This window comes from Amblyraja radiata, chromosome 1, assembly GCF_010909765.2.
Source record: "Amblyraja radiata isolate CabotCenter1 chromosome 1, sAmbRad1.1.pri, whole genome shotgun sequence".
NCBI classification, from domain to species: Eukaryota; Metazoa; Chordata; class Chondrichthyes; order Rajiformes; family Rajidae; genus Amblyraja; species Amblyraja radiata.
In genome coordinates, this window is record NC_045956.1 from 69543955 (window position 1) to 69565621 (window position 21667).

The window sequence follows — 21667 nt, forward strand, 5'->3', positions numbered from 1 at the left end:
TATGACTGTATGATAAATCAAATGTCACTGTACCTTGGTACACATGACAATAAAGGACCATTGAACTATTGAACCATTGAGGCAACGAAACTATCCTATCACCAAATAGAGAGCAGTCCTGAGCTACCATCTATCTCTTTGGAGACTATCTTTAATCGGACTATACTGGACTTTATTTTGCACAAAACGTTATTTCCCTTATCCTGTATCTGTATACAGTGGACGGCTTGATTGTAATCATGTTTAGTCTCTCTGCTGACTGGATAGCGCATAACAAAAAAGTTTTTCACCGTAGCTCGTTGCACGTGACAAAAAACTAAACTTAAAAAGTGCTGGAGTAACACAACGGGTCAATCAGCATCCCTGGAAAACATGAATAGGTGCCATTTCGGGTCAGGGGTTTCTTCAGACGCTAAAAGAGCCGTTCCATTCTGAGAGACACAAGGGTGTATGAATACTAATGTCTGGAGCAAAAAACAAACTGATGGAGGAATCTCCATGGTCAACAGCCTGTGTGGAGAGAAGTGGATAGACAACGTTTCGGATGGGAACCTTTCATCTCGACTATGTGGGAAGGAACTGCAGATGCTGGTTTACACCGAAGATAAGACACAAAATGCTGGAGTAACTCAGTGGACAGGCAGCATCTCTGGAGAGAAGGAATGAGTGACGTTTCAGGTCTAGACCCTTCTTCAGACCCATTCATTCTCTCCAGAAATGCTGCCAGTCCCGCTGAGTTACTCCAGCGTTTTGTGTCTACCTTCATCTCTACTGTTCCTTTCTGAGCTTTGCCATGAGTAAAGATTACCAGGTGGATAGAGGTAGATTTGAAGGACATGCTCAAAGCCTCGTTGAAGAAATGCATCAACCCCACTGGCTCCTGCGGATTTATAGCTTGTGACCATTCAATGGGGAAAAAGAGTCAGGATGTTATTGCGAACCCTGAGGCCATGCATCAGGCACGCGCACAGAAGCTATGCATAAGAGGTGGAAGAACACCCCCCCTCCCCATACAAAGTCCCCACCTGTCAGGCAGGTCTGGCACCTCCATCTGTAGTGGTGAGTGCAGTTCACCCATTGATTTAGCCAGAATGCGCAGAACGATAGAGTCAAGTCAAGTCAATTCAATTTTATTTCTATAGCACATTTAAAAACAACTCTCGTTGACCAAAGTGCTTTACATTAGTGCAGGTACTAACTTGCTACAAACAGTGGTACATAGATCAACAATACATACATAAATACATACAGCGCTCCCTCAGAGGACCTCAAGAAAGGCTTGAGAGTAGAAATAAGTTTTAAGTCTAGACTTAAAAGAGTTGATGGAGCAGGCAATTCTGATGGGAAGAGGGATGCTGTTCCATAGTCTTGGTACTGCAACCGCAAAGGCGCGGTCGTCCCTGAGCTTATGCCGAGACCGCGGGATGGTCAGTAACCGCAAGTCGGCCGATCTGAGGGACCTGGAAGTGGTATGGTGGGAAAGCAGATTTTTGATGTAGGTGGGGGCGAGCCCGTTGAGGGCTTTGTGCACAAAAAGAAGGAGCTTGAAATTAATTCGGAACCGCACTGGGAGCCAGTGGAGAGAGGCCAGAATCGGGGTGATGTGGTCCATTTTTCAGGTGCCCGTCAGGAGTCTCGCTGCGACGTTTGGATCAATTGCAGGCGGGACAGGGATGATTGGCCGATGCCAGTGTAAAGGAAGTTGCAGTAATCAAGACGGGAGGAGATAAATGAGTGGATGATCTTTTCGAGGTCATCAAATCGGAGGAAAGGTTATATTTTTGCTATTGTTCGAAGCTGGAAAAAGCTAGCTTTTACCACGGCAGAGGGAGCAAGTCATTCCCTAGCCCCAGGAATGGCCAGAGGAGAAGTATGTAGAGCTGTGACAAAATAGCTCAAATGGCTCAAGTTTGGGCATGATTGGGAACTTAATATTCTGGGTTTCAACATTTTTTAAAAACTGTCTCATTTGTTTACTGGGAGGGTGAAAGGGTGGAGGTGGTGCTTGTCAAGACCACAAAAGATCAATGGAATTTAACCAGCAGAGATAATTGAATAAAAGACAAAACAGCTGTTAATTTGGTTAAGTTCTGATGTAGGGCCCCGACCCCAAAACGCAACCATCCCTTTGCCTCCACAGATGCTTCTTGACCGGCTCAGTTCTTCCAGACGTTTGTTTCTTTTTGCAGCAGCCACATCTGCATTTCAAGTAACTTGTAATCAATAACAAATGTCAACATAGTTTCATCGGGCTTAGTAAAAGTTAGAAACAAAGCAAATTAGACGTCGATGTTGCACAGGGCTTAACCAAAGTAATAGCTTTACTATTTTGTCTTTAAAGATCAATTATCTGCTCTAACTCCTGCTGCTTGAACCGGTATGATGATTGATGATCTTATAATCCATCCATTACACTATTAACATATTCTAAGTATCTTGTCACTATAAAGTGACCTGCTTTGTATTCAACTCTGAAGAGAAAATGTGCGTTCTTAAATGACTCTTTAATGGTAACTGATTTTTAATTTGCAGATAAGTTCGCAGCCGTGAAACATGTCCTAGTAATTACAGAGGAGGGCGCCATCGGTTGCAGGAATAAAACGTGCTGTTACTTGAAACACCGACTTTCTTGCAATAGCAAATAGGGGGAATAATTCACCTTCCTCCCATCCCTAGCTAAAGGGAAGAGTAAACAAGTGCGTTTCTTCCCGTTGCTTCGCGTGGTTCCTAGTAGTCGGTGCTGTGGCAGAACAGGAGGAGTGAGTGAGTGAAGCGAAGCTGCCGCGGGTCGGAGCCGGGGCTCGGGTTTCAGCGGCACGTGATGCGGTGGAATCCCGGCCCGGGGCGGCCCGGCTCGCCGCCAACTTGACTGCGGGCTTTCACCACAACTCCAGCACTTCCAACTCGTCCTTCCTCTCTCTCCCCCTCATCCCGCCTAGCTACAACCCACCTCAAGTGGTTTACTCTCTCGCAGTGAGAACGCGTGGATCTGCAGGAAGGCAAAACTCCCGCTTTCCTCGCAGCGACCCCTGATCTTTTGAGAGAAAGACCACTTGAACAGTTGTTCTGGTCACTTAAAACAGGATTGACTTATCAAGACACGCACAGTTCACAATACATTTATTTTCCTTGCTTGGTTACTTCAGGACAATTGCTTATCTGCGAAAGATTTCGCTTCCGAAGCGCAGGGAATATCTTGCATGGGAGTAATGCTCCTAAAGTAAGTTTCTGATTTGAGAACCAGTGTTGCCCTCCACACCCCACCCCTCCCCCAAATTGCACACATCCCCGCCTCCCTCTGTCCTTGCAGACTCTTCCTATCCCCTCGGCAGCTGGCCTGGGAGGCAAACCTCCGCCTGTACATGAGATCTGCTTGCAACCAGCCACTCGGGGAGGACGTCCGACACCGCGCCGAGTCCTGTGCTGCATGAACCGGTCGCTCCTGGTGCGGCTCAGCTCCTTCTCCCGCCCCCCTCCACTACGTGCTGGGAGGGAGGAAAAAAAAACCCTGGATAGACCAGAACCCGCACTTGCAGCCACATATAAACATTTGGCTCCGACGCAACTTGCAAGTGCTCTCAAAAAGTCATTGATTTATTTCTGCGATCTCATCCCTGTCTCTGATGCGTTAACTTCAGCGATCCGTGGATCTGTGGGATGTTTTTTGTTGGAGACGGCCGTCTGTCGGCTTTAAACTGAAACGAAGATAATACCAACCCAGGGAGATTTTATTTTAACCGGATCACCATCATGAATGACTTGAGCCCGTGGGTTACTGCTGCTGTGTTGATTGGGTTAGTCACCTTGCTGCAGCAGACTGAAGGTTGGTACACGCAATATTCAAGTTTATTAAGTGCTGTAATTGACATTGTGTTTCCAGCAAATTTATAGTCAAACCCGTCCTACTATTATTGATTGTGCACTGGGCGAAGATTTATGTTCAAGCAGGCATTCGATCATTTGGATTAATGTTAATTTTAGTAACCAGCCCAACAGTAACCAAGAGTAAAAATGAAAAGCAGGTCAGATAGTTTACTTCTACTGCAGTTGACGCGGGCGCATTGGAAATCTTCTAAACACATCCCGAACGGCAAGAAAATCCTATTAATCAGCTGTACAAATTAGTACACTTTTGAGAAATGGCAGTTTACTAGAAACTCCGTTGCGCCTTCGTTTGATATCAATCATGAACGATTAGTATATTTGTTTCAGAACCCATTACATCTGGGGAGGATAAGTGGCAACATATTACATCTATTCATTTATCGAGATGAATACCGAGATCGTCCAACTTGTGACACTGTTACAGATACCGGGTTCCTTGAACCATCCGACCCTCCTATTGATATTGACTTGTCGACTTGCATTTTGTTTGCATTTTTTCTGAATCAAATGGGTGAATTGTGGTCGCGGCTCATTCATAAATCGGCGGCCGGCTTTTTGTTGGCTTAAAAGGGCAACATTTCTCTTTAGGGCAAACTAGTTATGCCTATGCATGGACACATTATATCACAAGAATTTGGATTACTTGAACTGTCTATTTGCCGTGTAATTTGCACAATGCCCGATGACCTGCAAAATCTGATACTAACTGGTGGGCCCCACTTTTTTTTTGTTTTGCAAGGAACGTCTTGGTGGGTATTATTTTAAGCTTCTCTTCGTGGTAAAAAAAACCCTGGGAAATAATACTTTGATATGACTTGAAAAGGACGATCAAAAAACCCCCCAATGCCACTAAAAGGAAACATGCCCTTTTTAAGAAATAACTTCTCATGCCTTGTGTGACAAACGTCCCAGGCCGCGGGGCACGGTCTGACCCCAGCGAACCTCCGAGAACTCCGCTCGGTGCAGATCCGGCTTTGTTTAGTTGGTAGTTTACTTTAGTTTTCCAAGAGCGGCTGGTCTAATGCAGAAATTGTAATCATATTTTGTCATCTACTCCTGAACTGTAACAGTTTTCTAACTTTAAGTCCTTCGCTTTACCTTTATATGTGCTCCAGTTAAAGGCGCGCACAACTTGTTCCTAACTCCACTGCAATTAGCATGTGTGTTGCAATGGTAAAATGGTCATGAGCGTTGCAGATCCACAGTGAAGTCTCTGGAAATGTACACGTAGTTACTCTAAATGAAATGAGCGATATTTTAAGCAAGGTGCATGAAATGTATTAAGTGTAAGAAGGAACTGCAGATGCTGGTTTAAACCGAAGATAGACACAATAAACTGGAGTAACTGCGGGACAGGCAGCATCTCTGGAGAGAAGGAATGGATGACGTTTCGGGTCGAGACCCTTCTTCCATGAAATGTATTGTTCTGATATTGGTTCATTGAAATTATTATTGCTCGTAACTGTGGTAACTTTCAATGAATGAACATGGGAGGGGCAGTGGGGCGTTTCCTTTGTTTGGAAATCCATTCAATCGTGTGGAAATTTCAATATCGACGTGTTTTCAGTATGGCACAGATTGATATGGAAATATTTTTGTACAGATTGATTTTTTTACTTGATTCTCCACCACAAACTCCCATCACTACCACGATTCCAATAAATATGTTCAAAAGTTATCCTATATGTTAGTTTAAATAGACAAGAATGAAAATTGATGTTGTGGAGGTTTATTAATATGTTTATAATGATAGTTAGGATATGCCACTTGTATAGTAAATTGGATTTATAGTTCAAAATAGTTAGTAGGTTAGTAGTTAGTAGCACACTAGTTTGGATGCTCAATCTTTATTTTTCGAAGCATCTTGTGACATTGTTTAATGTTTTGAGAATTAATAATACACAATGAAAATGGCCTCGGTGATTCTGAGCCATCTGAAACTGGCAACAGTAAGTTTATGGATGGAGCTGTGATTTTAAATCTCAAATTTACTTTTTTGAAAGTTATTGTCAGGGCTGCCAGTGAGTTGGCCAGGTCTCTTTAGGAACATGGAGAATGGAGATGATGTTATTGTGCTATGAGGGACATAGCGTAGAAACTGTCTGGCACACACACACACATACACACACACGTATTCCCATTTAATGATCCTAGATCACTTTTTCTTAGAGAAGGTGGTGGTGAGCTGCCTTTTTGATCTGCTGCAGTCCTTGAGGTGTGGGAATACCCACACTACTGAGAGGAGAGAGAGTTTCAGGACTTTGAACCAGCATAGGTGAAGGAATGGCGATATATTTCCAAGTCAGAATTTTTTTTGCTTGGAGGTCATGTTCTAATGCTTTTGCTCCTGCTGTCATTGTTGGTAGTGATTGGGTTCAGTAGGTGCTGTCTCAGGATTCTTGGTGAGTTGCTGTTGTGCGTCGGTGGTGGAGTGAGTGAATGGTTGTGGGTGGGTTGCATATCAAGTTGGCTGCTATGTCTTGTATTGTGTCACTCTGCTTGAGTGCTGTGGTACCTGCACTCATCCAGGCAAGTGTAGTGAAGTCCATCGCACTCCTGACTTGAACTTGTAGACAGTGGACAGGCTTTGGGGAGTTTGGATGACCCGACTGTCAAGAATTTAAGGTACACAAAAATGCTGGAGAAACTCAGCGGGTGCAGCAGCATCTATGGAGCAAAGGAAATAGGCAACGTTTCGGGCCGAAACCCTTCTTCAGACTGTCAAGAATCTATGTTGAGTAGTATTAGTTTTAGAGATACAGTATGGAAATGGGGCCTTCAGCCCACCAAATCCATGCTGACCATTGATCACCTGTTCACAATAGTTCAATGTTATCACCTTTTGCATTCACTACTTTCACACTAGAGGCAATTTACAGAGGCCAATTAATCTACAAACTCACACAACCTTGTGAGATGGGGTGAAATTGGAGTACCAGGTCACAGGGAGCATATGCAAACACTACACAGTCAGTTGCCTGTCAACCATAGTGTTGCACCTCTCTCCTACCGGTGGAACAGGACACATCCAGTGATGGAGATAAAGCTGTCTGGGGCATTGACCATAAATATGACTGTCAGGTTGTTGCTTGGTGAGTACACGAGGCAGCTCTCCAGACATTGGTAAAGAGGACTTTGTGGCGTCGAAAGGGCAGTTTTTTGCCACTGGTGGTTCTGGGTTTTGTGCTTTTTGTAGGGGTTTATTAATACTGAGTGGCTTGCATGGCCATTTCAGAGGGAATTTGAGAGTCAACCAGGGGATCTCGTTAAACGTTGGCCAGACCAGATATAGATGACAGGGCAGTAGTGATCCGGTTGGTGCCTTACAGCAATTGACCATGTTTTTCACATTCATTACTCTCTTTAGTTTCAGAATTCAAATTTAGCGCTCTCTGCTGTGGTGGGATTCGAAACCAGGTCTCCAAGACTCTGCCCTGGATTTCTTGGATATCTAGATTGTTAACCCAGTAATAATATCACTGCACCATCACCTATTTCCCTCTCCCTCCACAATCAGTATGTATGTCAGTGGGTCATTGCTTGAACACTACAGATCATCTGACACTCCTGCAGAAGTAAGAGATTGTTGCCCTGCTGAAGCTCATGCCTTCTAAACGGAGTTAAACTGAGGTTGAGGATAGTTAACAAAAAGCATTGCAATTTTGTCAAAGAACAAGGAAGTTATTGCTTTTATCTTGGTGAATATTTAATCAACATTACCAAAATAAGTTACTTAATTATTTTTGCTTTGCTACATGTGCACCCAGTGGTGTGAAGTTTGGTTTCCTGTATATTAAGGGCGATCGTATGCTTTTATGGTTGTAAAACTAGGGGTGCAAAATGTTTTGGGACAGTGAATCGTTCTGAAAGGTGTTATGCAACTGAATAACTATCTTTTGTTTAGAATGTTTTCAAAATTGTTTGAAGGAAAGCTGAATTCCGCATTCTTGAGGTTATATTTGTTATGTTGAAACAGTCAAGTTGAGGGTATCATCGTATTCACAAGTACAGTGAGACTCTGACAACACACAAAAAACATGCATCTTAAATAAATTGTACATCACTTCCAAATAAAATTCTGTAACACAATAAAATGAAAAAGATAGTGCAAAACATTGTGCACACACACACACACACACACACACACACACACACACACACACACACACACACACACGCTTGACATTTTCAACTGGAATGAAAAAGAGTTACTCGTTTTTATAAATATTATCTTCCTTCGCATCATATTTCTTAGATCACTTTTTGTGGATAATCAATTGTATCCAGTTCCAAGTTAAAGGTCAATTCTCGGGGCTTTCATTTGTGACCAAGGTTATGAATGAGTGAAGGGAGGGAAAAGAAAGACGTAGAAACACTAAAGCCAATTAAAATATACATATCTATACATAACTAAAACTCTCATCTTGTGGTCTTCTGGTGTGCGGGGTATTTCTATATGTGCGAAAAATGGTACGGGATAGCGCTACGATTTCCCACCAGGTTGCTCGCCGTTCTCCTGTGCTGCGAGTACAATGAATTTCGTTCCGATCAGTGATAAATTGTAAAAGTTATTCTGTTTTAAAAATCTTAAAAACCGCACTGCGCAGATTCCTTCAGTCAGCGCCACGCAGATTGGTCTCTTCTCCTGTCAGTCAATGCCATGGCCGGGATGGCGACGCCCATTCCTGCCCCACTGGCGGCGGCCTGTCCCGCCTCACTCACAAAACCCTCTCTCCCCTCCTCACAGTAACGTGTCTTCCCCACCAACGTCAGCGTTGGCCGCGGGGCGGGTGGGGGGGGGGGGTGGTTTAGTGGAGGCCCAGGTCCCGTCTCTCTCCCTCATCACTCACCCCTCTCCCCCACCCGCCCTCTGCGGTAATTGCGGTCCCGTCTACCCGTCCTCCCTGGTCCATCTCCTCTACTGCTACCATAAGGTGGTAACTCACCCCCGCGGCCTTCTCGGAGAAGATCTTCTCCACCAGCTCATCGAAAGCCATGGTGCCCACTGTGACGAATACCGACTCCACCCCCCACCCCCCCAGCGGTGGCAGTGAGCAGGCGGGCTGGGCGGGAATGAGCCAAGCGTCAGCAGTGAGCATGCGGGCAGGGCGGAGACGGGCTGATCGGCAGCAGCGGGCGGTCGGACGGGATGGGGACGGGCCAAGCAGCAGCTGAGCCGAACTTGGCGGAGGGAGGAAGAGTCCGGTTGCAGGGTGGCCGAGCAGTTTGTGCGGCGTTTGAGTAACGCGTGTGCGCGCGCACACACACACAATGCAAATTGATCCAATCGTCAAGCCAACGGGATCTAAACCACAGCTAACAATGAATGACCTGTGGAGGAAGGAACTGCAGAAGCTGCTTTTTATGGAGGGAGGGAGGGAGTGACTGAGGGTAGGGGAAAGGAGAGGGAGGGAGAGGTGAGGGAGGGGAGGAGGAGTGGGGATTGATCCTTGGGAGGTGAGGAGGGAGAGTTGGGAATTGAGGGAGAGGAAGGGGTGGGGAGGGAGAGGTGGAAAGTGGGGGAGGAGGGGGAACAGAGGGAGAGGAATGGGGGAGAGGAGGGAAGTGGGGGAGGTCAGGAGAGATAGTGGCGGGGATTGGGGGGGGTGAGAAGTGGGGGATAGAGGGGTAGGGAGGGAGAGGAGTTATGGAGGGAGGGACTGACTGAGGGTAGGGGAAAGGAGAGGGAGGGAGAGGTGAGGGGGGGATTGGGGATGGGAGGAGGAGAGGGGAAAGAAGAGGGTGGGGGAGGGAGTGCTGGGGGATGAGGGGAAATGAGCTGTGCCTGCACAGTTGGGGGTTATGACTGAGTGGTGCAATAATGCTATGGGGGATCGGGTTGGGTTGGGGGAATGGGTGAGTGGTGGAATATTACATTGGGGAATGGGTTGTGTTGGGGGCCTCCCGTGTGACAGGGACACAACGGGTCGCACTTAGTCTATATTTATATAAAATCTAATTCTGTTATGTGTATGTATATATGCATATATACTGTACATACACACATGTAGATGCACACACACACACATGCATATAAGTACAATTGTGTTTTTGTAATTCAAAGCAGTTGCATTGTAAAAATAGTGACCTTTTGAGGGAAGTTGAATAGAATGTTGTTTCTGCTGATTATCATTTGCCTGGCATTAAACAGGTGGGAGTGATGGAAAGCGGAGGGTAACAAAGTGACAATTAAGCATGAGGGAGGCGAGGATAAAGGGCTTGTGTGGGATGTTCGGAAAGGGTGTGATGGCATTGGAAATGAGGGGTTTGCAAAAAAAAAAGAGATGAAAGGTTTTATATCTCCTGCTTGCATTGGCAAATTATTCACATTCTAGCTTTTTCCTGTAACTTGATCTTCATATTTTTCCTGGGTTGCATCTGCTAAATAAAGGGTATTGTTGCCCATGTCTGTTTTACTGTATTTCTGAGGTTCAATTCAATTTTCTTCATGGGAAAGTGGAGCTCAAGTACATACACAACTACATTTAGTCCTACAACCAGGAATTTGCTTTTCTCCTGTGGGCCTTGTGATGTAGTTTTAACCTGCGGGATAATGGGAAGGGATATTTATGGAATATTGCATTGTTGATCTATGATAATGGATTATCGTGAAAAAATAATATTTTAACCAATTCCTATACTCTCAAAATTTCTAAATTTGAAAGATTACTTAAAATCATGTTGGTATTTTTCCTATGTCTATTCTAAATTGCATATAACAAGGTTACAAATATTTAAACTTTAAATAATTTAGCGAGTAGCATTTCTTCAAGGATTTTGTGATTAATCTTTAATGCCAGTACACAGTAATTTTCATACCAGTACACTGTGCAATTATTGTCCCAATGTGTTTGGGGTCAGAACTCTATTAATAAAGTACACAGGTATTCATCTTCCTTTGTAAGTTTGCAGTTCAGACACAATTACCTCTGCATTCTGCAATTTTTCTTCTTGCATCATTCTACTTCTATGTTTCAGTAAAACATGGCATAGAACTTTGGATAAAAATGCAACGTGCAAGAAGAACTACGCTGGTTGGGCAGTATCTGTAGAGGGAGTGGGCAGTTGAGGTTCCATCAGTGTGAACATAGGTTCTGACCTGAAACGTCACCAGTCCTTTCCCTTCACAGATGCTGCCTGAGCCACTGAGTTCTTCAGCACTTTGTGTTTTGGGTTTTGCTCAAGGTCCCAGCACCTGCAGTTCCTTGTATCTCCACATTACTTTGAATGCTGGTGTAATCTAACTCCTCCCTACCTCATCTGAGGTCCCTACCTGCTTCAAGAAGGCTCTGACATCCACCATTATGAAGATCTGTGAGAGATTGGTACATTAGCCCCAGCCTCCCAGCCAACCCTGATAAACTGCAGTTTGCTTACCATTGCAACAGATCAACGGCAGACACTATCACCCTGGCCCTAAACTTAACACTGGCAGGTTACACAATAAAGTCTCCTATGTTAGAATTCTATTTATCAACTGTAGCTCCACCTTCAACACCATAATCCCATTCAAACTCTTAGATGTAGGAATCGCCACCCCTCTCAATTCTCAACACCAATGACCCTCATGGATGTGTTCTCAGTCCCTGCAGTATACTTCATATACGCTCTCAATTGTGTGACCAAATTTGCCTCTGACTCCATCTACAAGTTTGCAGATGACTGATGGGTTGAATCAGGAACAATGATGAGATGGAGGACAGGAGGAAGATAGAGAACTTTGTCATATGCTATCAGGACAACCTTTCAATTTCAGCAAAATGAAGGAGCTAGTCATCAACTTCATGGAGCACAGTGCAGTAGATGTTTAAAACGGTATCAAAGGTGCCAAAGTGAAATGGGTGAGACCTTTAAGTTTGCAGTTAATATTACCAGCAATTTATTATGGACCAACCATATTGATGCAACGGCCAATGAGGCACACCAATGCCTCTACTTTCTAAGGAGGCCGAACAAACTCAACAGGTCTCCAATAACTGTTACAAACTTCTAGAATGTGTGCTGTTGGATTTCATCGGAGCTTAGTTTACGAACTGCTCTGCCCAAGACCGCAAGAAGTTGTGGAGAAATCTAGATGTAGCCCAGTCCATCACACAGACCAAACTTCCCACCATTGATTCCATCCACACTTCACATTGTTTTGGAAATGCAGCCAACATAATCAAACCCATACCCATGTAAAACTGATGTGTAAAACTGAAGGCTATCACTTGGAAAAATTACTTCCTGTGGTTATTATAACACAAATAATTTGTTGCTACGGTATGATGACAAGGTTTGTTGAGCAGCCTTGGCATCATTCACAAGGTATGTGTCATCCTTTCTGTACTGTCTTGGTGTTCACATCTTTGATCTGAACTCTCACCTTGGAGGCAGAAGGTTTGGAGTCAAAATTCACAACAGGAAATTGAGCATGAAATCAAGGTTCTTGTTGCTGGGCAGTATTCTGGGAAATCTGAACTATTGAAGCTATAATTGTAAGGATAAAGTAAAAGTCCTGTTAAATCATGGCCCTATTCCAGCAGATGTGATGAACCCCATGACACTGATTGGGAGGGTGGGAGAAGAGCAGGGAACTTTTCCAAAATACTTTTTAGTTTAGTTTATTATTGTCACATATACCAAGGTACAGTGAAAAGCTTTTGTGTTAATTTATGTCTAACTGTATTCCTGTGACGTGTCCTTCATTTTACTTCATTAAAAGAGCCATCTAAATCAGTGTATGAATATAAGGGTTTTATAACTAATCTTTTGTTCACTGGCCATCTATACTACGTGTACTTTGAAGAGTGACGGGCAACTAGGAATGGGATCTAACTTTAACCTCTCTCTGTGATAGGTTACTGAGACAAATGGTTGTCTATTAAATCACCTGGCTGAGATTATTCAATCAGTTGAGGAGCAGAAGTTATGTCAGTGGTTGAGTAGTTACACTTTGAAAAGGAAGGTATTTTCAGTCGGTTCTCTCTTCGCATTTAATACATCAATAAAACGGGGGAAGGAGTCAATGATCTCTGATATCCATATAACTGAGGCAAAATTAAAATTAAGCACGTTTATCAGTTATTGAAACAAATTTCAACGATCTGACTGTTTTCATTCTCTAGGTGTGTGCGTTCATCAGGGATCACTTTATGCGGTAAGTCAAATCTTTATCATCTATTTTCATAGAGTTGCATTCAATATATTTGTATGTGACCAGCATTGATAAAACATGGAAGACATATGAGGGTTTGATGTAACAGCACTGAAAATATTGCTGGCATCAAGGTATAGATTTCAATTTACAAAACTCCTCAAAGATGTGAGAACGATCATAATTAAAAGTACTGCAATTAATGTAACCATGACTAGAGCTTTATTATGGCTAGCTATGAAAACTGCATCTGTAATGCTAAATATGTGCTATACAGGAGTAGTATGGTTAACCACTACTAGGTGTGAAATGAAATCGTATCAATTATTGCTCTAAAAATTATTTTCTAATTGCGTATTCGGTTGAAGAAGAGAGAAGGTTTTACTTTGATTTAAAATTAAGTTACTCTCCACCCACCATTCTTGCATATTGAAGAACTTTTCCATTTAAATTAAATGTTTTAATCCTCCAAAAAGTTAGCTTGAAGTAAATAGTGTAATAGCTAAGGTAGACACAAAATGCTGGAGTAACTCAGCAGGACAGGCAGCATCTCTGGAGAGGAGGAATGGGTGACGTTTTGTGTTGAGACCCTTCTTCAGACTGATGGCAAGGGAGTGGGCAGGACGGAGATAGAATGTAGTCGAAGATAATAAGACTGGTGGGAGAACTGGGGAGGGGATGGAGAGAGAGGGAAAGCAAGGGCTATTTGAAGTTAGAAGAGTCAATGTTCATATTGCTGGGGTGTAAGCTACCCAAGCGAAATATGAGGTGCTGTTCCTTCAATTTGCGCTGGGCCTCACTCTGACAATGGAGGAGGCCCAGGACAGAAAGGTAGATACAAAATGCTGGAGTCACTCAGCGGGACAGGCAGTATCTCTGGAGAGAAGGAATGGGTGATGTTTCAATCCGTAACGGCGCCCATTCCTTCTCTCCAAAGATGCAGCCTGTCCCGCTGAGTTAATCCAGCATTTTTTGTTTACCTTCCTTACCCAGGACAGAAAGGTCATATCGGGAATGGGAGGGGGAGTTAAAGTGCTGAGCAACCAGGCAATCAAGTAGGTTAAGGCGGACTGAGCGGATGTGTTCAGCGAAACGATCGCTGAGCCTGCGCTTGGTCTCGCCGAAGTACAGAAGTTGACTTCTGGAACAGTGGGGTCGGAAAGAACTGCAGATGCTGATTTAAATTGAAGTTAGACACAAAATGCTGAAGTAACTCAGCGGGCCAGGCATCATCTGGAACAGCGGATACAGTTGACGAGGTTGTAAGAGCTAAACACTCTTTTAAGATTCATGTTGTCAAATGTGTTCTACCAATGAAATTCTTAAAAAAAAAAAGAAATCAGTTGGTTGATTTATTGAATTGCAGGCCTTGTGTTTAATTTCTTTGTTGAGCAGCTACATTTATGCAAAAAAAAATCAATATTCTATTATGCTGTTAACTAGAGTTAGATTAAGAATAATACTTAATTGCACAGACTTGCCCCTTCATCATTTTGTTAGCGATGGAAATGCTCGTCAAGGAATGATGACTGAAACACTCGTCAAGGGATCATGAAGATGAAGATTTCTTTGAATGTTATGATATGTACTGTTAATGATTTTGGCATCATTATGGGCACAATCAGAGCTTTAAATGTCACTGAAATGTCTGAAGTGTTCTAAATTTGATTTGTAGAATATTTGAATTTTCTACACAGGTTCACTGATTTCACTGAAAAGTTGGGCTGATCACAATTGAAAACCAGAGAAATTGGAAAAAAAAAGTTTTAAGAGCAGAGGAAATGTCACAATGTTAGCAAAAAACAAGCAAAGATGGTCAAGGGTTAATTTTTGTGGTGATAGAAATAAAGGAGAGAAATTATTCTAAAATTACCAAATGTTGATTAGACCACACTTGGATTATTGTGGGTATATGTACTTCTGGTTGATACATTTTCAGCTCTTGGAAGGTACTGAAACATTTAAAAGGATGATGTAAGAAATATGTTTTTAGGAAAGGATAAACAGACAGCATCTCTTTACTCCTATATTGGCAAGTGATCCTCTGGAGGTCTTTCCAATTATATCTTGTAGACATAGAAAAGGAAAAAACTGAAAATAAAATGAAATCATGAAATAGAGGATTCAAAAACTTTTAAAATAGAGATTGCCACATGGAGTAATTGAGGCAAACAGCACTGATATCTTTCAGGCAAAGCTAGATAACAATCTGAAGGAAAAACTGATAGTGTCAATGATGAGGGAAAAATAGGGACTATTAGTGCAAATATTACATTTTACAGTTAAGTATGGCCAAATTAGGATTAGCATAAACTTCTTAAAACAATTCCCATTATACTCATCTGATTGGATTTTAATGAAAGATCATGGACAGTTGAAAATATTGCCTTAGATACTAACAATGAGTTCTAGAAAGCTGTTGCTAAAATAATGCACGAAAGATAGTTACCAAACTGGGATAAGAGAATTATGGTGAAGAGATACGCTTTTTCTAACTTCAGTGGAATTGATACTCCAGCTCGAATTTATTATCTATAAATAAATCGAATTTGAGCATAAGGAGCACGATTTCAAAATTTGTAGATGAAATGAAATTTAGGAAAGTGGTAATTAAAGAGCAGGTTAATCATGTTTCGGAGGGGGAATAGATAGATTGGTTAAAGTGGGCAGACAGATGGCAGCTGCAGGTTAGTGTCAGGTTATTGGAGTCATACAGCGTGGAAAAATGACATTAGTTCCACCTGCCTGTGTTTAGCCCATATCCTTCTAACCCTATCCTATCCTTGTACCCATTCAAATGTTTTTTTTTATATGTTGTGATAGTATCTGCCTCAGCTACTTCATCTGACAGCTCGTTCCAGATACCTACAACCTTTTGTGTGTGGGGCAAAAAAAGTTGTCACTTGGGTTCCTATTAAATTGTTCCCTCCTCACTTTCAACCTATGTCTTTGAGTTCTTGATTTCCCAACTCAGGGTAAAAGACTCTGTGCATTTACCCTACCTATTCCTCTCATCTTATACACCTCTATAAGGTCACCCTCATCCTCCTTCACTCCATGTGCTAGCCTGCTCCACCTTTCTCTCAGGCCCTCGAGTCCTGGCAACATGCTCGTAAATCTTCTCTGCACCCTTTTTCAGCCTAACAACATTGTATTGGAGAAGCAGTAAAATCTAACAGGCATAATGTCAGGCATACAGATCCATGTGCTGGCAACCGAGGAACTGTTAAGTATGTTTGGCTTTGTAAATATGCACATTAATGGTTTAATGCTTCATTAAATAATCAACTAAATCATTTTGTATGAATATGTTTGGTGTTTCTGCCATAGATTTAATGTTAGCCCACGATAGAAATTAGGATGTTTTTTCTTAGATGAAAGTGCCTTTTTGGATGAAAATCAGCAAAACAGTCACGCTATTTCTGACTATTTTGTAGCTTCTGTCTTCATCCTTTTAATCGTACAGAAATATTTTCAAAATTATCTTAATCTGTAGAAATATTTATGGAATCTGGATTACAGGGATTAAGACGTACCATTCGAATGAAGGCAAATTACCTTTATTTTGATTCCATATCTAACACAATTTTTGCTGTTGGAACCTATTTCTTTGTGTTAAGCTGCTACCAGGCCAGAATCAACTGAGTGTGAATACCACTGATGGCGCATTGTGTCACTATATCACAGCTGTGAACTGTTGTTTTTCTCATGTTTGTTCACCTATAGATATTGGCATAATAATCCTTCACAGCGTTGCTGAAGTCCCTTTTTCAATCAATCATTGATTTCAAAGTTACACAAAATTGCTGGAGGAACTCAGCGGGTGCAGCAGCATCTATATTGATTTCAAAGTATTGTATTGATGATTTTCCTTATTGTGTGATTTACCAGAAGTCATTTTACTTGCAAAACAAACAAGAAAACATGATAGGTTTTGCAGTCAAGAAAAATAATAATTCCTCAACCATTGAAGCCAATCCTTGGGAGAATAAAATGGATTGGGTACTGTTTTGAAAGTTTGAGTATAAAAGACATTTTGTGCAGTCGAATTTGCAGATTTTGATGGTATACTTCAGCTGTAAACAAAATATATCTCCTATATTACAATGCTAGAAAAAACGCAACTTTTTTGGTTTACGTTATAAGGAATAGAGTAGAATTAGGTCATTCGGCCCATCATGTCTACTCTGCCATGCAATCATGGCTTATCTATCACCCTCGTAACCCTATTCCCATGCCTTCTCCCCATAACCTCTGACCATCTATAGATCCCAATCACTCAGGTTCTATGGAAAATAAAGGGGAGCTAAAATAAATAAATGGGGTAAAAAGAGGATATGATAATTGTTAAAAGATGAGTCAAAGGAACAGATGTGGATGAAAAGTGATTTTCTTGAATGATGTACTGAATTATTAGTTTGCATTTGTCTTCATCAGAAAGAGGATGCTATCAATAAAGCAATAGAGGAGACAGTAGCAATGGTGGATAGAATAAAAGTATAGAGGATACACTTAAAAAGACGGGCGATCCTCAGGTTAGAGAAGTGGCATGGTCCAGATTTGATGAATCCCAGGTTGTTGTGAGGAAATCAGAGCGAGGACTGACAAAGTATAAAAGCTGCAATTGCAGTCTGGTCAGTTTTTATTCATATGTTGGATGGATGTTTATCATCCATCTCCAGTTACTCCTGAAGTGAGGAGGTTCTTAAAGGAAAACCACATTTTGTGGGTTTAGAGTTGCTTTTCAATCAGATGGAGGACATTTGTTTCACTGAAGAGCAATAGTGAAACAGCTGGGATTTTAAGGTAATCCTGCACTTTGATGTTTGCCATTACTGAGATTATTTTTTTTCTTTAAATTCCTGGTTTTGTTTAATTACATAATATTATATTCACCAGCTGCCATTGTGGGATTTGAATTCATGTTCTTTGGTCAATAGTCTAGAACTCTGAATACTACCTGAGTAACATCACTATGTTCCTGGATAGGGTATAGGACTTTTACAAACACCGATCAAAGACAAAGTTAAGGTCCTGTCCCACTTGGCCGTCATTTGCGCGTAATTTACGCGACATCGTTTTCGCGTCATGACAAACGACGCGTGCGTCGTAACACGTATGTGATATGCGCATAGTGCGCATTAGTTCATTCCAGGAGGAGGAGGAGCCATCTTGGTGAACGGCTGCTAGCCAGCAGCCGTCCGTCTTAAATTCGTTTTTTTTTAGTTTTTAGTGAGTCCTGTTTTTTTGTTTGTAGGGGATATGGTCTTTTAATGTGGGGGGGTAGGTGTTACTTTATTTATAGGTCCCTACCTGGTCGGTGTGGCAGACTTTTTTCCGGGCTGCCCGTCGACCCGTCCTCGTGGCCTACCAGCGGGCTTGGAGCGCCGTTTCTTGGCGGGAACCACCCAGCACCTCGGCCTGGGTGGCGGCACAGCATTGGAGCGCTGGAGCGGAGCGGAGCGGGCGATGCCTTGCCTGGGTCGCCGCGCTGGAGCTCTGGCGAGCTGGACCGCCGAGAGCAACATCTCCGGGCTGCGGGTTTGCGGAGCGGAGAGGCGGCGTGCGGAGAGACGGCGTGCGTAGAGGCGGCAAGGCGGCAGTGCGGAGAGCGGGCGCCGACTTTTTCATTGGGAGCCTGGGAGCGCCAAACCGGCGCGGCCTTGTCGGCTTCGGCAGCCGCGGGCTCCAACCAGGAAGCGGCCGTTCCAAGTGGCCCAGCCGCCGAAAGGACTCTCCCGACGCCGGGGCAAGACCACCCGGTGAGAACGGCCAGGGACATCGGACCTCCGTAGAGGCAATTGCGGTGGCCTCAATAGGCCTGACTTTGGGGTGAACATGGGGTGGGGATTGGACATTGTGCCTTCCTCCACAGTGCTATCCACTGTGGGGGGATGATTTTTTTGTCTAATTGTAGTCCTGTAGGTCTGTGTCCAAGATGGCTGCCGTGAAGAGAGAGTGGACGCTGGCGCGCTTTGGCTGCCGCTGCTCTCTTTTCACACTGTGTTTTTGATTTTCTGTTTTTGGATTGAATTCTGTTTTTAATTTGTGTCACTGTGATGTCTTTAATTACTTGTTTTATTCCGATTATATGTTTTATTTCGATTACTATGTAAGGTGTCCTTGAGATGTATGAAAGGCGCCCATTAAATAAAATTTATTATTATTATTATTATTAGGCGCGCATGGTGTGCGATGACATAGGCAGTGACGCGCGGCGTCGCAGTATTTTGTGATGTACAAAATCTTTGCGCGCCATCTGCATTAAGCACAAACGACGGCCAAGTTGGGACAGGCCTTTTATGTAGCATTTAGGAAAATACGGCAAAAGGGCTCATAAAGCAATGATTTCCTGAATATAAATACAGTTTCACCTTGCTTTGTTTTACTTGCCAATGATTTGCAAATTGGTCTGATCTAAAATTCTACTTTTTTTGTTCAATCCAGGATCGTTCAGTAACTTTTTTTTATCATGCGGGACAAAATCTAGTTCAACCTCTCAGATGCCTGATGAAAGCTTATAATTGAGCTTTGCTGCTCAATATTCCGAGCTTCACCTGTGAGGCTTACATTGATTGTTTGCAGACTTGACTAGTGACGGGAAATTGGCTATGATTTCCACGTACTGATAAGGCTTGAGCATAACTGATTTGAATAGCCTTCCAACCATTATCAGGTTTCACAGACAAATTATAATAGAGGTTAACAAGGTTAACATAAAAATCTAACCCATTAAGAGGCCAATTTCCCCCAAAAGCTAAAAAGAAGATTTGATATCCTATTGCATAAGTATTGGAACATTTCAGTGTTCTTGGATTGCCAATGGAATACACAAAGCTATGGGGCCAATCTTTTACCGAGATGTGGAAAAGTGATATCATAGGGGTATCCCACTTCATGTGCTCAGTAATTGAGTAGTCTGAAGAAGGGTCTTGACCCGAAACGCCACTCATTCCTACTCTCCAGAGATGCTGCCTGTCCCGCTGAGTTACTCCAGCATTTTGTGTCTATGTTGAATAATTGACATATGCCCAGATGTATGAATTGAATGGTAACAGATTGAAAAATATTCTTCTTGAATATTTAACCATTATTGGTAATCTTCATCTTCTAAATTAATCATGTTTGGAATCATGTTTCCAGTAAGACCTGGGAAACATTGTGCCTCTTTTGCAAGCTGGAACTTATGTAAGAAAATGAATATCAAAGTGTGTCCAATTTGGTGTGTGCTGACAATAATCTTCCACACCCTGAATAAATCTGTAAAAATAAAAAATATTCACTCCCATATTGTTTTCTGACTTTGGCTGATGTTATATCTAAAGTGACAGAATACAGGTTAAAATTAACAGCATGATTTAGAACTGAACATTTTAATGGCGTTGTGCCATAAACTACAGATTGAATATTAAACTAACAATCTGATAAATATTAGATAGTCTAATAGGTAATAAATGGAGAACATATGTATGACTTGGTTTCGCTTGTTTGGTGCCTGGCTTGACTGTTTCAAAGTTTCAAGGTCAGCTTATTGTCATGTACCAATTAAGGACTGTGGCAATTGTTATATCTAATTTAATATAATTAAAAATAGTGCTTTGAGTTAATGGGTTGTAGACTTATGGACAATTGCAAGTTCAAAAGAAAAAATGGTAAAAGTCCCACATTTTGTGAACTGAACTAGGATCTCTCATCAGTGCTGGTGCTGATCTTTAGCACAGAAATATTTACCATTTCTCCAGAGTGCTTTGTGCATGCCATTAGCTTTCAAATGCTAATTGCCCGTGTCTAATGCTCAAAATTGAAATATGGATGTTTTGGTTATTTTCCAAATAATGGTTCAAGTTTTGTCTGAAGGATCAGTGTACTGACTCCAAGACACTTTCAATATCTTCCACTTGAAGTCCACAATTGTATTTTTTGGTTTAAATAATTTTAGAATGTACTATATTACAAACCCCCTTTGTTCCATGGGGAAAATCTAAAGGCTTCTACCTACAAGAATCTTCATTTATGTTCATTTCACTTGCACTTTATGGGCTATGTGACGAATAAAACCGTATTATATTGTATTGTATTGTATTGTATTGTATATTTACCTTTTAATTAGCCGAGTTCAGTTGTCAATCTGGAAAGGGGGCTGGGAATGCATGTTAATTTGGCAGTAAATGATGGGACAACATACAATATTTTTTCCAAGAACCTGCCTCTAAAAAATTCCATACTCCACAACACATAAAACAGTGAAGGGTCATCCCTTTGTTTGTTCTGCAATGGATGAGTTGTGGTCTGGGTTATAAAATGGGGGAGAGGGAGAGGACCTGAGGTAAGGGAGGGATGTGGGGAAGGATGGGATAGGGGTGGAATATCAATTGATACCTTATGTTTTGGTTGGGTCTCGAATGGTGGCGGTTCCCGATGTTGGGGGAGTCCAGAACCAGGGGCCACAGTTTAAGAATAAGTGGTAAACCATTTAGAACGGCCTTGAGGAAAAACTTTTTCACAGAGTGTTGTGAATCTGTGGAATTCTCTGCCTCAGAAGGCAGTGGAGGCCAAATCTCTGGATGCTTTCAAGAGAGAGTTAGATAGAGCACCTAAAGATAGCGGAGTCAGGGGATATGGTGAGAAGGCAGGAACGGGGTACTG

At 42.3% G+C, this 21667-nt stretch overlaps 1 protein-coding gene across 2 annotated transcripts in view; it reads left to right on the forward strand.

Moving 5' to 3' along the window:
• The first annotated feature begins 2920 nt into the window (after nt 1–2920).
• The window catches only part of fras1 (Fraser extracellular matrix complex subunit 1), a 518669-nt gene continuing 499922 nt past the window's right edge, over nt 2921–21667 (forward strand). For both annotated transcript variants that reach the window (XM_033023871.1, XM_033023878.1), the window contains exons 1-2: nt 2921–3823; nt 12993–13024. In XM_033023871.1, coding sequence (XP_032879762.1) covers nt 3751–3823; nt 12993–13024 — 105 coding nt within the window. In that variant the 5' untranslated portion in view covers nt 2921–3750. The remainder of the gene's footprint in view (nt 3824–12992; nt 13025–21667) is intronic.